At 46.7% G+C, this 18,011-nt stretch overlaps 1 protein-coding gene across 13 annotated transcripts in view; it reads right to left on the bottom strand.

Moving 5' to 3' along the window:
• Positions 1–18,011, bottom strand: part of auts2a (activator of transcription and developmental regulator AUTS2 a) — a 356,706-nt gene that overhangs the window by 26,182 nt on the left and 312,513 nt on the right. For all 13 annotated transcript variants that reach the window (XM_026183217.2, XM_026183216.2, XM_026183221.2 and 10 more), the window contains one exon: positions 12,268–12,316. In XM_026183217.2, coding sequence (XP_026039002.1) covers positions 12,268–12,316 — 49 coding nt within the window. The remainder of the gene's footprint in view (positions 1–12,267; positions 12,317–18,011) is intronic.

Below are 18,011 nucleotides of genomic sequence, written 5' to 3'. Positions count from 1 at the left end.
AAATAACAGTAGCGTGTAATGTGTCAGATCCATCCAGTCCGCAGCAATTGGTCAGTGCACACACTGTCACACTGGTGTAAATCTACACTGAGAGACGAGGCAGCTGTGGAGCCAACCAGACCGTTTGACCTCAGACATGTCCAGTGTATGCAAGCGAGCTGCTGGGATTTCTCACAGGGCTTCGTATCGCTGTAAGAAAATGTGACGTGGCCATTTTTTGTATGCGTGTCATTCCCCGAGGCGTATCGCGTGTCAGTGCTTCGCTTTCTCAGCCAGCCATGAAACGCCTCTGATTCCTTTACCGGTTAAACTTAAGCTGGGTGCATTTTGATTTACACAATACGTTCAAGGCTGGATAAACATCACATTGCTTGCCATTAGCTTTATCACTTTGCTGTTGCGACGGGAATTTTGCAGGAGTGCAGAATATTTGCTAACTTGATATTCGAGCATTTTTTGTTTTTGTCATGTAGCAGGTTGTTAAATGTAAGCCGTCTTTCCCCTTGAGGCTTTCCCATGGAGAAAAAAACGGGATGACTCTTTACATTATGGTGTGTGTGTGTGGTGCATAACCACAAACCACACACACGTTGTTTTCAGTCTTGGAGCCGATGGCTTGTTTTTCAGTCAACAGCATGAAATTAGCAGGGAGGACATTTCCTGCAGGTGAGTATACAGATGCTGTGAAACTATAGCAGGCCAAGCCATACAGGCTTTGCTATGTGGGACTAAAGCCCGGTTTAGATTCCTCTGTGGGGGAATCTTTTCCATTTCATGCACACTTCCCCACAGCTTCAGCATTCTCCCTCCAGGAATTTCCTGCACAGGAGGAATGACGGTAGAGAACAAGCCAATCACAGTAGTCGTGTGCTGACGCCATGTGCAGTTACACCCCACGCTGTACGCCGTGGGCTTTCAAGGAGAGGTTTGATTTCCAGCACAAACATGAATCCTCAGCAAAGGCCTGCTGTGAAACACAAACAGATTTATTTGTATCTTTTAAGTTAAATGTGGATGAAACTGTTTTCTATCCAGGAGCTGACATTATTTCAGTCTACAAAACTGGACGGGAATACTGACGTGTGTCAGCACAACTCGAGCATCTCGCAGCACGCCAGCTGGCACCGCGACACGTGTTTCTTGTCAGTCACCGTGGCAGCTTAGAGGAACAATAGACAATCAGAGCGGATAAACTTCAAACACAGACGCGCTTAAATCTCAATTACAGTCACATGCTGATAAAAACCCGGCTCATAAACAGCTTCCTCCCTCTCACACTCACACACATGACATGTCCACTGCCAGCCTGGTTGAGATGCACGGCTAGAGCGCTGGAGCTGCTCAGCGCTGGCCTGTCCTCCATGAAGACCTGTCAGTTTGTCAGCCAAGCATAGTGGACTATACTAAAGCAGCCCCTGGGGAAGGGGTGACTCCTAATTGTGCAGCTGCCTCTCTGAGGTGATGGACAGCTTTGGCTCCCGCTTTCTTATTTTCAAGACTCTGGAGTTGCACTAAGGGGTGCTGACACTCAGCTCATCTGCTGTGTCAAGTGCAGAAAAAGCCCTTTTCCTTCTCTTTTCTTCTCCCTCCCCCCTTCTCTCTGTAGCCAGGAGGTAGAGTATGAGCTGGCTTGCAGCAGTACGCAGAGTGACAGCTCGAGCTGACACGCTGACACCGCCATGATTTCACTGGGGAGAGAAGCATGGAAGGCTGGAAAGAGAAATCTGTCCCCAGAGAGTCATCAGTCTGGGCCTCTTTCACTCTCTTTCAGACGGGGCCAACTGGTTTTACACATGTCCACACTGCGCAGTCGGGCTGTTTGCAAGGACCCGACTCAGTAGAGCCGAGCTGTGCGTTAAAGCTATAGAAGGAAAACTCAGATAGGCAACAGCTTGAACACTTGGATCAAATGTCTAACGTTCTGGTGAAGCATCGATTGCACGCAGCCTCTTTTCTTACATTTTCACTGGCATTACACAAGCAGCTAATGTGTCTGTGCGAGCGCATGTGCGGGTGTGTCAAGTGCCGTCTCATTACCGCCTCGCTCAGGTTTCACTGCAGTCAGTTTAGCGGGGCACCCGGGGCAGAAACGAAGCTGTTAATGGCTGCCCCTTCTCTCCTGTCCTCACGTAGCTGGGGAGTGCAGTGCGGCCTGCTGACGTGGTGGCAAACGTACAAGTTGCTCAGAAAATAAAAAGGAAGCAGCGCGTTTACGCCGGGCCTGAATTCTCACTTTCTCCTGAATCCTTTTTCTCCAGAAAATCAGTGCAGCAACATCAACAAACTATTCAAAATAATACCGCAAATTAGCCGAGAGCCGCTGGCGAGCTTCGGAGTGATGAGCTATGGCTGTTGGACTGCAGCGCTTGGCGAGGGAGGGTTAGTACAGGGGAGGCTGGTTGGGATTTGAACTGTTTATTTGAACTGTGCCGTCGTCCAAACAGTCAGCTGCCTCTCTACTTTCTCGTCAAGCCCCGGAGCTTAAGCTGGGATTTGCTGTTGGTGGGGAGAGAACAACTTGATATCCCCCTCTGGGCAGCGGCTGCCCTCAGCTTGGGTTACTTTAGGGGAACAATGCAGCCTCTGTCCACGGCCTCCTACTCAGCGAAGACATGGGCTCAGACAGGCTCGCTTGTGTCAGGCGAGGCCAGGGGATTCATACATCACAACACCACACGGCACACTGCCTGAATGCGGGGTTTAGAGCAAAAGCTTCCAAACATGGCGTCCCAGCTTTGCCTCTAAATGGCCCAGCAGAGCCCCCGTCTCAGCACGCTAAGAGCTAAACCAGACACGAAGCCCAACCCGGCGCAGCGGCCCGTTTGCTCTTGGCTTAAAAGGCCCCCCTTCTGGGATTTTGGTTTTTGTACAACAGTGTTTACAGTAAAACCTGACACGTGGAATAAGGAGAGGATGCTCGAGCCCTGAAATCAAATAGCTCCCTCCAGAAGCAGCTTAATCTGTAACAGATGGTGACGGTCCAACCGACGTTGATGGGTTTGGGCAGGCTTCTAAGAACAGTGGCCAAAAGCCAGCGAGGACGAACCAAAGAGAGGGTTTCAAAATGGAACAATGTGCAGTTTGTTATGCTTCTTTTATATCAAATGCACATGCCTTAAAATTTCATTTCCAGGATAGCAGCATGATTTTACACACACACACACACACACACACACACACACACACACACACACACACACACACACACACACACACACACACACACCATCCACCCAGCTTAGAGTGCACCCAACACAAGGGGGAGATGTTGACCTGCCATCACTGTGCAGCACATGAATCTCTGCGGAGACGTAACCAACGCCGATGGCCGACGCCGTTTCTGGCCTGCATCACGTGTCACGATGTGGTTGTGTCCCGGTGCTTTAGATATGGAGCCGGCCACGATAGAAACAATAAAATCCTGGGACTTTGTTCCCTCCTGGTTCCCTGCTTTTTGTTGGTCTGTTTTTGGATGCAATCACACGTTACATCCAAAACCATCCAGACGTTTGTTGAGATGTGTGGCTCATTATTTTGTTATTTCTTATAGTAAAGGTTATTATTCTCTCACTCATCCACTGAAAAACACAAAAGAGCCAGAAATAAATAGGACGACTCAGCTGTGTGGAACAGGACAGCTGCAACACTGACGCGAAACATCTTTGCATTTCTAGGCAGGCGAAAGGTTACAGTGTCAGTTCCCATGTAGGTTTTCAGAGGGGTCTGCGGTTACGATGGCGTACGTTTAACACAGAAGCCTGCTGTAAAGTCTCAAGTATATTTTTGTGTCTGCGAGTCCACATAATGTTATTATTAGATGTTAAGTGCGAGGGTTTGTGCAAATGTCGACATGCACCAACTACGCCTGCACCACAGGCGGCCGACAAGAAAAGCAAATTCTAAAGCTTTGTTTATACTCACGGATGGTTGGAGACCCAACAGCCACAGAGTCATCCTGTTATACTTCTTTTGCATCAGCTGTAAGTCCACAGCGCGCATGTGTAGTTAGTGCACTGTAATGTAAACTTTCCTTGGTCGAGTCTGCACGGTCACAAAACAATAGGCAGGCATGCAGAGGTGCGCCTGCACCCTCACGGACCCTCGCGCAGCCGCGGATGCGTAAAGTATAACTGAGGCTTAGCAGAAATGTTTGCTCGGCCGTCCGCATCCCCGTCTGCAACGGATTATTATCAAGGCTTTACAGCATGCCGTCTTTCGTAGTCAGTAGCCTGCATAAGGAATGAAATGTGGGCTGAAACAAATGAAAGGCGTGCAGTGTGTGCAGAGCACAAACACATGCAAAGGGATCTACAGAATGTCACTAACAAACCAGGATCCTGCTCTGTAGTCCTCTCTAATCTGCCCCGGGGCTCATCAGGGCTTTATTTCTGTACTGCATATTTATGTGAATCAGAGCGAGTGTGTGTGTGTGTGTGCGTGTGTGTGCGTGTGCGCGTGCGTGTGTGAGAAGGGTAAAACCCCTTCTCTTGTGGGAGCAATTAAAGCCTTGCTTCCATCAAACCTGATCAGAGTCTTTGTGCTCGTGCTCTCTCTTAGCCTTTCTGTCTTCACAAGCTGTGTTTACACTTTCACTTCTCCCTCTGTATGTTTTACAAGACTGGATCGGAGAGGAAAGAACTTAAAAACACAAAAACACACCACAGCAGTAAGATGGCACCATAATCTCACTCTAAGCTTCTATATCCTGACTTCCTGCAGTGAGAGCACACAGATTACAGCCGTGGTCACTTATGTGATACAGGAGACACGATTACAGACACTTTTAGTACAGCCGGCCTTTCAAAATGTTCTACGACCCTTTGAGTCGTTATTCACCTCCTACTTTATCAGACTTTCTGTTGTTTTTGCTCTTTTTAAACAGACTAAATCCTCCACGCTGCTCAGAGCAACACCAACACTGCAGGAGTTAATCATTTCACAGTGGACAGTAAAATCTTGTGTTAATCCCATCTCCTTTTTAGAAACGTGGCTGCATATTTCTGGGGGGGAAAAAATGCCTCAAGTAATTGAAAAGAACCTAAATCGGTTTGCTCCTGTCATCTCGGGGCCGTTACTTCCAAAACACAAAGCAGAGGGCCTGATGGCTGCAGGGTGAAAACCTTGAGAAGGGAGACGGCTGTCAGACACACATGGTAGATCATGATAAAAGGTAGATCATCCCATGCAGCAATCCTTCTTTTATGCATGCACGCATGCGCTTACACACTCATATGCACATTCACCTCTAAGGCACCATGAGGCCTCATTAAGGCAGCCTGCTCTCTCTCTCCCTCTTTCGCAATGTCACCTCTGCCACAGGGACCAAAGACTGACACAGGCATAATTGGCCTGAACACACCAACAGCACGCTGGGAATGGCTGCGTCTTGATAAGTGGGATGTGTGTGCACACGTGGGGGGGTTTGACCCTTTTAATGCCGCACAGTTGGCAGGAGAGTGGCTCGTGTCACAACGGATCAGTGGATGCTGGTGACGGTGATGGGGGAGGACCTCTCCTGGGAACGGGACACTGGTGCCCTCCTATTCGCTTCTGCTACTTCCAGTGTCTCAATGACACAGAAAAAAACGACTTCAACTACACAACAAATTTTAAAAAATTGCAGCTACATGTTAAAATGACATATATAGACGATTCACATAAAGAATCTGCAACCTCATAGGAGGCAGACACAGAGCTTCTGTATGGTCTTCAAACCCACAGTCATGAATAAACTGAGCATGCTCACAAAATTCCTTCCACCTTATGGCAACAAATGCCAAAATGTTACCTTAGACACCTGAGACAAACACACATGTACAGTAGGAGCCACTCACCATTCAGCTTCTAACCCGCCACATATCTCAGTGTGGCGGACGTGGCGGGGGAGGGCGGCAGGAAAACTAAAGCCTTTCACTTTGATCTCTGGAGTTCAGCCCATTTAAATGTTTGTGTTTGAGATGTAGACCTTTAATTTTGGCCTGATGGGTTCCAGGCTCTCTGGGTTTAGCGTGGCATGTCGGATATGGGAGTGTTTACACAGTCTCCCTCCAGCTCTCCCGGTGCTGAAATAAGTGCATTAAGATGGATGGATTTACTTAGTCTCTAACCTCAGGGACTCGGGGAACAAACTCTGAATGACCTCTTTGTGTTGCAGGAGGGCACCGAAGGAGACTGGCCCACACTGCTGACTGTGTTTCTTCAGTGTCAACAGACCCACTTACAGCACGTCCTTAAAACCGATCCTCAGTCAACAAACTTGTACCGATGGTGCTACAGCCGTGGTCCCCGCCAGCTACAGCCAAAAAATCCACAATAAGACAAGATTGCATAGGGTGACTGCGACAGGCAGACTTGTCATCCTTCAAGCAGTTAATGCCAAACAAATACTTCCAATAAAAACTGTGCGTACACTTATATTAGAAGAGGAAGCAAGGCAGAACCAAGACTCGTTTCAACCAAACTATAACGTCTGGAAAAGCTTTTCTTCATAGCTGCAATCAGGACTAATGAGCTGTGATCAATACAAACATTTACATGGGATTTGAAAATATGTCCAGCTGGAAATGACTACATTTTTCATTTTTCCATGGGGACTTGGGCAATTGTTTGCATCTGCAAGGCACTAAATCAACCAGTGCTTCCTTTGATTTGTTAACCTTTGTTTGGCCGTGTCAGTAGATGAGGCATGGCTGAAGTGGCTGCTTTCATGGCCACATTGTAAGATGCAGCCTGGGTGATTGTTTGTTGTGTCCTTGGGCAAGACACTTCACCCGTTGCCTACTGGTGGTGGTCAGAAGGCCCGGTGGCGCCAGTGTCCGGCAGCCTCGCCTCTGTCAGTGCGCCCCAGGGTGGCTGTGGCTACAATGTAGCTGCCATCACCAGTGTGTGAATGTGTGCGTGAATGGATATGTAAAGCGCTTTGGGGTCCTTAGGGACTAGTAAAGCGCTATATAAATACAGGCCATTTACCATTTACCATTGTAGCTGTACTCGCTGAGGGGAGGGAGCTTCCCTCTGTGCAGCACAGGATATTGAGCTTCCTTTTTAGCCCTTCCAGCTGTGCATTAAACGCTCCTGGCTGGGTGATGGGTTACCAACAGGAGCAGAGATCACAGGTGAAACGCCTTCAGTCCGTTTCACTTGTGCATCCCTCAGAGTTAAATCTTTCAGAGCGCCATATTATTTCTCCAAACAGGCATGCTTATTAAATATCAAAAGAGAGCTCTGATTTGAATTACAGTTGTGTCTGAGCCAAAGCAGGAACAATGCTTTAGTCTAGAGGGATCGGGCAGCAACCTCTCGGTGACCTCGCGCCCCCCGGCAGAGAAAGAGCTCATCCTCGACTGCGGCCGTTTCTCAGAATGCACAAAAGGCCAACGGTGGTCAGGTCATCTTTCCACCGCGCATCAGGTCAAGTTCCAGAGGCAGCCCTGCTTTCTGGACACCAAAATCCACACAGACGGCAGAGGTCAGCGTGAGGGCGGCGCAGGCAGCCCGGGGCAGTAAACCAACACTGGCGCTGCAAAAGGCCAACCTTCTCTTTCCAGTCGAGTGAATGAGTTAGGGAGCTGCCTGGGTGATTTGTGGCGTGATTGTTGCTCTCTATATCACTTGAGATTACAGCAGGTGGTGGCCCACAGCCTAGAAGTACACACAGCTATATCACCAGTCCTCCTCTCAGGAAACGCCGAGAGAATGAGGCAGGGAGAAAAACAAGCCCTCGGCTGCCTCCCACACAGCAGTAATATGCTCACAGGCAATTCTGCTGCCAGCAGAGCTCTCTATGACAATCCAGGGAGCTCTTCAGCTCTGATATCTGCCACAAAAGTTCACCTCCGCTTCTCTCTTTCCACTATTTTTTTAAACAATGCCATCAGCGCTGCAAATTACACCTTCCACATCGCACATTATTCTCTCCCCCGGTGACAGACGTACTCAAGCCTGACACACTTCACTAGCGCCGCTCTTCACAGTGGCGTCAGCCCCGGGTCTCGCTGTAGCACCGCTTCATTTTCACATTAACTCCAGTAAAGCGTGGTGAAATCAGCGTTGTGCTGAGGGGGGGAAACTGAGAATCACTCCACTGTGCACTTCAATTCACCCCCGCACTGAACTTGGTCTCACATCGCAGACGCAGCTGCAGGAGATATCTCACGAGGGACGAGCTTCTCCAATATATCTACCAGATGAAATTTTTGGGAAAAAAAGGAAAAGAAAAAGGGGAGAGCTGCTCTGCTGCACCCTTAAGTGAAAGGCCACGATGAAGTCATTGCTGACACTAACGGTATTTTAAAGGAGACACAGGTGAGAGCCAAATACATTTCTTTATTACTGCGCGTTTAATATCAGATTTTTTTACACTTCCAACAGGAAACGCAGATTCTGTTCTCAGTAGATTTGAACAATTCACCCACGAGAACATTCTCAGGCCACCTGATTAAAATGGGACTGCGGACCTTTTTAAATGTCATCCAGCACTGCTTTAATCTGGCTGCCGGCTGCACTCGGCAAACAAGGCAGTGCGAGCTCAGGCTGGGCTCTCTGATGACAAACTTAGCCGCGTTTCTCTGACAGGCTGTCGATTGACGGTATCATAAAAGATGGGAATGTAACCAAGTGACAAGATATCATTGCCCTGGGAGACAGCTTTAATCATGTGATAGATCTGTCTGCAGACCTTTGTGGTGACACGCTGTGCTGCTTTGTCATCATCAGTATGTGTTCAAGCCAGTACTTCAATCCACTCCCTGGACAGCAGTCAGAGGTTTAATAAAACTCTGCTTTCCACCCACGGCACCTTGGAAGCAGCTTAGACTTTACAAAAGTTGTTTATTTCACTGGCGGCTGCTGCTTTCTCGCTGCGGCCAATCCTCCTGCAGAGCACACCAATCAGGTTAGCCGACACCTGCAGGTGCACTGACGACCGTGGTAATTAGAGACAACGGTTAATGAAATCCATTCATGAGCAGAAGTGCGCCCAGGACGAGGAGAACCGCAGAGAGCGACGTACAGCTGACGCCGACAGCCTCGAGGTGAAGCCGCACGAAGAGGGAAGAAAATAAATCAACGTCTGAAAACACAAAAGACGCATTTTCATCAGTTGGATTTTCTTTTCAAAATGCAGCGTATGCCTCAGGCTTTAGAGGGAACACAGAAAATACACTGTAATTATCGAGTAGGTGAGAAGGCTGTTAGATTAAAAGATGAGGGACCAGCACTGAGCCTTCAAAGAGACCCGAGCTCGCCCTGGGCTGATTTCCAGTCTTGCAGCAGTAGAAGGAAAACACACACACACACACACACACACACACACACACACACACACACACCAGCCAAAAGTCAGTCATTACCAAAGCTGCACATCAGCAGCAGAATTACAATGGCCTTTTTTTCCACTTTGTTATTTGAAGGATTATTAGCTTTATTCCAATGAGTCACAAGATTATTAACAACCTCAAAACGAACATTCGGTGCATAAACTGCACAGAAACGCTGTAACAACACTGTGTCACTGAAACGCTGTAACAACACTGTGTCACTGAAACGCTGTAACAACACTGTAACAACACTGTGTCACTGAAACGCTGTAACAACACTGTGTCACTGAAACGCTGTAACAACACTGTGTCACTGAAACGCTGTAACAACACTGTAACAACACTGTGTCACTGAAACGCTGTAACAACACTGTGTCACTGAAACGCTGTAACAACACTGTGTCACTGAAACGCTGTAACAACACTGTAACAACACTGTGTCACAGAAACGCTGTAACAACACTGTGTCACTGAAACGCTGTAACAACGCTGTAACAACACTGTGTCACTGAAACGCTGTAACAACACTGTGTCACTGAAACGCTGTAACAACGCTGTAACAACACTGTGTCACTGAAACGCTGTAACAACACTGTAACAACACTGTGTCACAGAAACGCTGTAACAACACTGTGTCACTGAAACGCTGTAACAACGCTGTAACAACACTGTGTCACTGAAACGCTGTAACAACACTGTAACAACACTGTGTCACTGAAACGCTGTAACAACGCTGTAACAACACTGTGTCACTGAAACGCTGTAACAACGCTGTAACAACACTGTGTCACTGAAACGCTGTAACAACGCTGTAACAACACTGTGTCACTGAAACGCTGTAACAACGCTGTAACAACACTGTGTCACTGAAACGCTGTAACAACACTGTAACAACACTGTGCCACAGAAGCACCGTAACAACACTGTAACAACACTGTGTCACAGAAACACTGTAACAACACTGTAACAACACTGTGTCACAGAAACACTGTAACAACCCTGTAACAACACTGTGTCACAGAAACGCCGTAACAACACTGTGTCACAGAAGCACTGTAACAACACTGTAACAATACTGTGTCACAGAAACACCGTAACAACACTGTAACAACACTGTGTCACAGAAACACTGTAACAACACTGTAACAACACTGTGTCACAGAAACACTGTAACAACCCTGTAACAACACTGTGTCACAGAAACGCCGTAACAACACTGTGTCACAGAAACGCCGTAACAACACTGTGTCACAGAAGCACTGTAACAACACTGTAACAATACTGTGTCACAGAAACACCGTAACAACACTGTAACAACACTGTGTCACAGAAACGCTGTAACAACACTGTGTCACAGAAACGCCGTAACAACACTGTAACAACACTGTGTCACAGAAACGCTGTAACAACACGGTGTCACAGAAACAGCAAGCTAGTAGAAAATCAGCATAAAGGGATTTTTTTCACTTCGTGATCTGCTGTGGAGTTTAAAATCTACAATATGTTTGATATGTTCACGTATTGAATATTCGAGTAGAATAAACATGTTATGAACCATTTCTTCACTGAGGAGCTTCGTGACAAATAAGGCCTTGCTTTGCTTTATGATGAACTGGTCGGCCTTTAGGGGTTACGCCCGACTTTGTCCAAAAGTGCAAAAAGAAATATGATGTATGAAGAAAGCGCACCAACTGTCAAACAAATGGAGACTTTTTGCACCTGCCTTTGAGCAAATATTGACACTCATCATCCCACAAACGAGTACTCTCTCGCTCTCTCACACACAGACACACACACACACACTATTTTTGATGGAGCTGTTGCCTGTCCAGAGGTTTGCTGCATTAGAGTGCTGGTAATCCCCTCCAACAAAAACCCACCCGACTCTTTTAATCTACCTCAATAAAAATACCAGTGGTCTCTGCTCTCTCTGCACCTGGATTCTTTTACTCGTCTTTTGCAATTGTCTCAGGCATTAGCATATGGCAGGACTGGATGACAGGGGACTGAGGTGGTAAAAGAGAAGAAAAGAGGGCATATTTAAATGGAAATAGGGGCCAAGAGAGTGGGCTATCATGGAGCAGAGAGAAAGCAGATTTTGTGTACTGTTTCCCCAGTCAGATCCTTTCATGGTAGGGGAGAGAGGGTGGCCCTCTGTTGATTTAGGCTGCACAAAGGAGGCCTTAATCCTTTCAAGGGAACCAAATCAGTCCGCAGAGAAGCTTCTTGTCAAGCACGGCCATTGAACACTCCAATGGATGCCACAAATCAAGACCGGGAGGGAATCAAAGGCCAGAATATGGGAAGTGTGTATGGAGGTCTGGAACAAGAATTAAGGGTGGGGGGTTGGGGCTATAAGGACCTATCCCAACTATCTCACCCATTTCTACCAAAGCCCCGAAGGGGTCATAACCTTGGTCTCTTAGCCTCCCTCTCGCCCCGCGTGGTAACTCCCCTCCATTACAGAGGAATGTCCTTTCATGGGGGCACCTCCATTATCCCTGAGCCAGAGAAAATGGGGCTGCTTTTAACAGCAAATTAGTGACTTGATAATGAGGTCACATGTGGTGTTGGCACACTGAGGCCATAAACAGATGCCTTTCCAGCATTAGTACATCCTCATCCTGCTCTGGCTTCAGCAAGGGTCCCGGTGCATTTCAGCACATTTGAAACAAAGGCTCACCAAAACGCTCACACAGCCTCACAGCGTCACACACCGACACAGAGAAATATTTTCACATTAGACGATAACTGTTTGACTCATCGTGTACGGCGACGTTACATACAGATGCACCCTGGGTAAACTGCTATTGTTTGAAATGCTCACAAATAGGAAATATGTGAAATATGAAGAGAACACCGCACGGAGACAAAGTACACAAATGTCAACGTGGCGATATCTGCAGAAACTGCAATGGTGACAACACATCATAGGAACAGAAATGCATACCTTTAACTGCAGCTGTGCTGAAAAATTTCTCGGAGCTGGCATCGGAGACCTGGAAAAAAAGAGATGAAAACATCACATTCAGCATAGAGTTAAAATTCCCCAGGATGACACTGGAACAAAGCGACTTTGGTTCTTTTCTCCTCCACCAAACTTTGCAGACTAACTCCTTTATGACATTTTTAGAGATGATGTACAGCAATGCCTGTGCTCACCGAGAGAACAAAACACACATGACACTCACAGCAGTCACTAAAACATAAAGCAAACTCTGGTCTTAAATTAGCAGAAGTTTTTTTTTTTTTAAATATACAATTCTGGAAATGTGTTGCTGGGCTGTGTGCTCCAGTTTTACTGGCACGCATGCAGTCATTGTCAGGGCACGTGTGTGCATGCCGCTTTCCCCAAATCCCGTCCATAATTATCAGGACAGCCTGAGTATCGTGATCAAAACCAACACTGGGCATCAGACTGAAACAAAACAAGTGGGACTTCTTATTCTGGCCACTTGATGGCACTGTTGCTCCGTGCCAATTTGTTTTTAAAGCCTCACGATTCCTCCAAACGTCTCGGGCAGCAGCGCTCCGACACCATCAGCGTGCTAGAATAACATGTGCGGTGATGGGATTTAATCCTGAATTAGACAACAAAAGCCACGCGTAGTTTTTAAAACAGGTCACGCTTAAACTATATTTCAAACACTGATTTTGACACATTTCACATCACCACAAAATGCCACAAAACGCACGCAGTGAAGACAGGAAAGAAACGGAACAACACCCGTTGAGCCCCATGTGAAGACGGACTGACAGCTTTCTCTGAATAAAACCAATTTCTAATAACTGGCTTTGTGGACTCACTCGCTTTGGTTTAATGCTAAAAATGTGAATTCCGGAAGATTACATTTTAAGAGCAGTGCTTTGTTTTCTTCTTGACATATTCGAAATCTGCTGCCAGTCACAGCTTAGTTATGCGCACTTGTGTCTTTTATTTTCACCTTAAGCACGGCAATAAATTCAAAATAATAGGAAATGCTGCTCGTGAGAAAGACATTTTTTTATTATTAAAATCATACACTTGTGTTTTTCACTAATGCAGGATGTAAACAATGAAAGCTGCAGGATAAATGGCAACACACAGACCGTTTTCTTTGCACGCTTTAAAAAAAAGTCTCCCTCACGTTATTTTGCACATTACCACACACAATGACAAACACGTCGTGGATTAAGAAGCGGCTCCGAGCCAGCGCGCATACCTTCGATGTGGCAAGGGTAGCAAGGAGTCAGGATATTACTTTTCTCGGTCTGGTAAATATGGCCTCGTCTCACATTCTGCTTTTCAAATAGTATAATCCATACAAGAGGCAGCGAAGTCTACTCCGTTTAAACTGAAGACAGCCATGCGAAAAGAGAAGAAGCCTTTCCAAGAAAAAAAATCCAAAGCCGTTCACAAAGCTACTGCGCCTTTTGGACAAAGAGAACCATGTGTCTCGCCACGGAGAGCTTTTGCATCAGCAATGAGACGAGAAGGGAGAAAAAATCCTTTGATCCACCTTCCTTTCCTGCTCGGGACTCAGTGTGTGTGCGTGTGTGATTTTTTCACGTATATTCTCCTGTCGGAAATATCCGTGAGAGGTAACAAACACGATCCTGGAGGGTTTGTGAGTCGGTGCGCAGAAAGGGGCTGCGTCCGATGGAGCAAACCAATCCAACAAAGCGCACGGCCACTTTTCTCCGTGGAGACAGAAACGCAGGGAAATCACACGAGCAGTGAGCAAAAATTCACTAGGTATAGACCCACTGTCGCGCTGGGTGCTCTGACAGATTCCGATCGTGGGCACGCTACAGCCTCTCCCCGTCCGCTCCTAAGCACCAGACAAACTCCCATTCATCCAGCAACTGCCTGCTTGTGTGCTGCTGCCTTAACGGTCGGGTCCTCCCACTTCCTGATTTCTAGGCGGTCTTGGATTCAACCACAGTAGTCCTCCTTCACAAGATAAACACACTTGTGTTTTTTGGGGGCTTCCGAAAAAGCTTGAACCTTGATTGCAGAAGTGCACATCGGCGCATTTACCTTTTGCGTAAATGGCGCGCAAAAGCTTAGACGGCAGCGCACCACAGAAAGATAAGGAGGTAGGGAGAGAGAGAGAGAGAGAGAGGGAACAAGAGGGAAGAAGAGAAAGGCGAGAGGGAGGGGAGAGCCAGGGCAGAAAGATAGTCTGTCACTCTGTACAGAGCAAGATGATGTCAGCCGCTAATGAATTCCCCAGTAGGGTGCTGCTACCGGGAGGGGAGGAAAAACAAAACGCTCCTTTATGAGCAGCAAGCACCTCCTCGAAGCCCACAGGCGCTGTCTTCCTGTTGAATCAACTCCCACTCCACTGGCCTGAAGGGAGGTCAACTGGTAATGTAAAAAGCACTTTGGGTCATTCAGCCTCCAATTTGAGTGCTGAGCTCTCCGTGGTCCACCCCGACCAGAAAGCTAACTAGCTTCCAGCCCTGAAACTACAGGAAGAAGCCGTGCCCACTGACTGTATGAGGCTCCAAGGCTATGTGAGGTTATTTGTTTGGCTGTCCAGGATAACAGAACATTGCACCTTCTAGTTGTTTCCATGTCTTGGTATGACAGCATGTGTATTCTGAAAGCATCATATTGATTTAGAGGAAGGGTTCCCACTTCTGATCTGAGAAGCAATGGCGCTCATCCTTTTTTGCCAAAATCACACCAAATGAATCCGGACGGAAAGAAAATCCTCTTAATAGTGCGAGCGTTGCATCCTATGGCTTGTCTAATGAGCACTAACCCACTGGCTGGGAGGTCAGTGGATGTACAATAGAGCCACATTGCACAAGCTTTTGCTGCCAGCTCAGCCCGAGCAACCACAGAGCAGAAAACAGACTTAGCTCATAGCTGAGATGCTAATCCGTCCCTTGGTAACGGAGAGACGGAGGATCTGTTGGCTGGCTGGGATAGGCCATACAAACATCAAGTCATGGGAAATGGGATATACAGTGGCCTGAGATTTACAATGGCAAAACAAATCCTCACGTTGAGCTAACACAACAGCATTCCTCCAAACTGGAGTCAGATTCCCAGTCTGATTAAGCAGAACATTTCACATTTAGCAGAAGAGAAAGAAGTAAACACACACTTTGTGGGGATGTTTCTGGACACGGAACAAAGAATGTGAAGTACCATCAGGCAATGGGAGGGAGGTGACTGGGAAAAGTCCAGCCACTTGGTTCAGCTACAGAGGACAAATGCTCGGTCACAGAGGGCCTGGGAGAAAGACCAGACCATGTGTTCATCAAGTTAGAGGCTGCTGTTAAGCATCCTTGTGTATGCATTGTGCGCTGAACAGCTTTAACTAATGAAATAATAAACGTCTTGATTGCTGCTGCTCATAGGCTGGGAAAACATCTTTGATCGCTACGGTGAAATGATGTCGCTGTATGCCGCACACCCACGAGCTCTGTGTGGTTACATGTAATCAGATCACATGGATTCTTATGTTTAAAGCGGTGATTGTGAGGAAACATCAAGAGCGTTTTGTGGTTTGGCTTCGTGATATGTATTTATGTGACTGCCACTGACAGAAAATGGCTACCAGTCCTTTTCACAGGCCTGTGCGATGCAGCAGCAGCAGCTACGAACAAGCTGTTGTTCTCCATTCGAAATGGTCATTATCAGATGTGAGAGCGACCGCAAGTCTGTGATTACAGCCCCGCTGCCAAACAATCGCCCGGATCTCACATTATTTTTAATTCAAATGAAATGGACAGAGACAAACACACATTCAAATGAGAACTCTGCACAATTTCACATGAAAAAAAAATCTTCTGTGCAAGAGAATGAAGCACCGAGATCAAACGCAATGTCTGGATGAATGCTATGTATCTCAGTAATTGCTGTCTGGGCATGCAAGTTCTATCTATAGAGCATCAGCTTCAGCACTGACATTTTGTCATCTTTTATTCTGTTTTTTGGACGCTGATTCTCCACTTCAAAGAAGCCATGAACATGTTTGTCTCCCCCGCAAGCGTGGTTTAATTTTACAGGAACTCTCCTAGATTACAATCACAAGGGACTGGTTTGCCTTTATGAGCCTTCCTGCCATTACGCCAAACTACCCTCATTTAAAATATTACCGATAAGTGTAAGATGAGTGCTGCCAATGTAATATGTTAAAAGCTCTTACTACATTTGCCTGTTGGCTCCAAACTCTGTTGTTGCTTTGCAGTGCTCGTGCATTCAACCTGACACTGAACAGAGTCATCATCGTCATCATCAGAGGTGAACAGCATTCAGGTAGGTGGGTATTTCAGAAGCAGTTTCACCACACACTGAAACCTCTGTCAGAACGCTGGAACCCTTTGGTGTAACTGTGTGTGTGCAGTCACGTGAAACTGAACCTTTTATGCATTGCTGTGTAAAACTAAATACACACACGCTGCCTCCAAACGGATTTCAGAGGGTAAACTGAAGCCAGGTGCTGACACTGTATAAGCACAAGTTTTGGAAGCTTGCTAGTCTGGAGCACGGAGGAACGACATTAGCAATGATCTTAAGGAAGCACCTGGTATAGCCCGACTCGAGCCCATCAGTCAACACTGACAGAGATTACTCACCAGCACAAAACATTCAAGACTCCTCTGTGCACCAAAGTGTGGTTGCACCTTAAGAAATAAATGTGTAAACGAATGCCTGCAACCAGTTGTCCTAACATTCCTCCACAAACATGTGAGAAACTGATAAAGTCATCCAGGTGGTCCTAAAAGCCACTGGATCAGGTGGAAGCTCACACTCTCTGAACAGAATACCAGAATGGGAGTGACCACCAGGTACAACCGAGTGTCTGTGGTGAGCCTGCACTGAAGTTCCTCGTTAAATAAGAACAAAGTCTAACTTTTGGACCAAATTAGAAACAAATAAAATCCCAGACGTTTTGCAAATACTGTGTAATCTGAATTTTAATGTAAGAATTACTGATGACATTTTCTGTTCTTCCTACAGGGAAGCTGATTTTGGCATTCTGGTGTATGCTGATTGGTTAGTCAAACATTTATTATATACTTGTTGCCGTATAGTCCGGCTGTCTGAGATCATCAGTGTGGGCGTTTCTAGAAATGTTCTGCTGAACAGCCGACGGCGCACGATGATATTATTATTTACATAAAAGGATGTACTGAAAAAAGTAACTCCTCACGACGGCTCCGTGAATACGTTTCACTGCAAAGAAGAAAGGTTAATAACAAGCAGGGTGAAACCCGCTGTCACACAGGATGTTTAGATCTCGCCTCACTCAAGTGATGAACAACAACATTTAAGACGTGATTTATTCTGCAGCTGTGTACTGCACGACATAATATTTACATTCTAAATATACTTGCTTTATTCCAACAGCTTATAAAATAAAAGGAGTAAATAGTAGGCCGACCCTGAGCCAAGCAGGGAGCGGTGGGGCGGTGTTGCCCCCGCTTTTTTTAAATTTCGCCTCATAGATATGAGTAACGCATTATCAACAACACTACTCATTTCTCAAAGAAAAATTTGTGAAGGTTAAACAACTGAAACTTTACACAAAGAAACACAACCACTGCTCACACCCCAGCGGCTCAAACACCGGGCCTCAGGAGGGAGCTCTGCAACAACAAAGCCAGCCCAGCCCACTTCCTGCCTTTTACACGCACCGCTGAGGTGGAAGAACAGCGTAATATTCCCGTCTGGAACATGGTGCGTTAAGGGGC

This window comes from Astatotilapia calliptera, chromosome 10 (genome assembly GCF_964374335.1).
Source record: "Astatotilapia calliptera chromosome 10, fAstCal68.1, whole genome shotgun sequence".
Lineage (NCBI taxonomy): Eukaryota > Metazoa > Chordata > Actinopteri > Cichliformes > Cichlidae > Astatotilapia > Astatotilapia calliptera.
The sequence above is the reverse complement of the archived record's forward strand: the minus strand, read 5'-3'. Positions and strand labels throughout refer to the sequence as shown.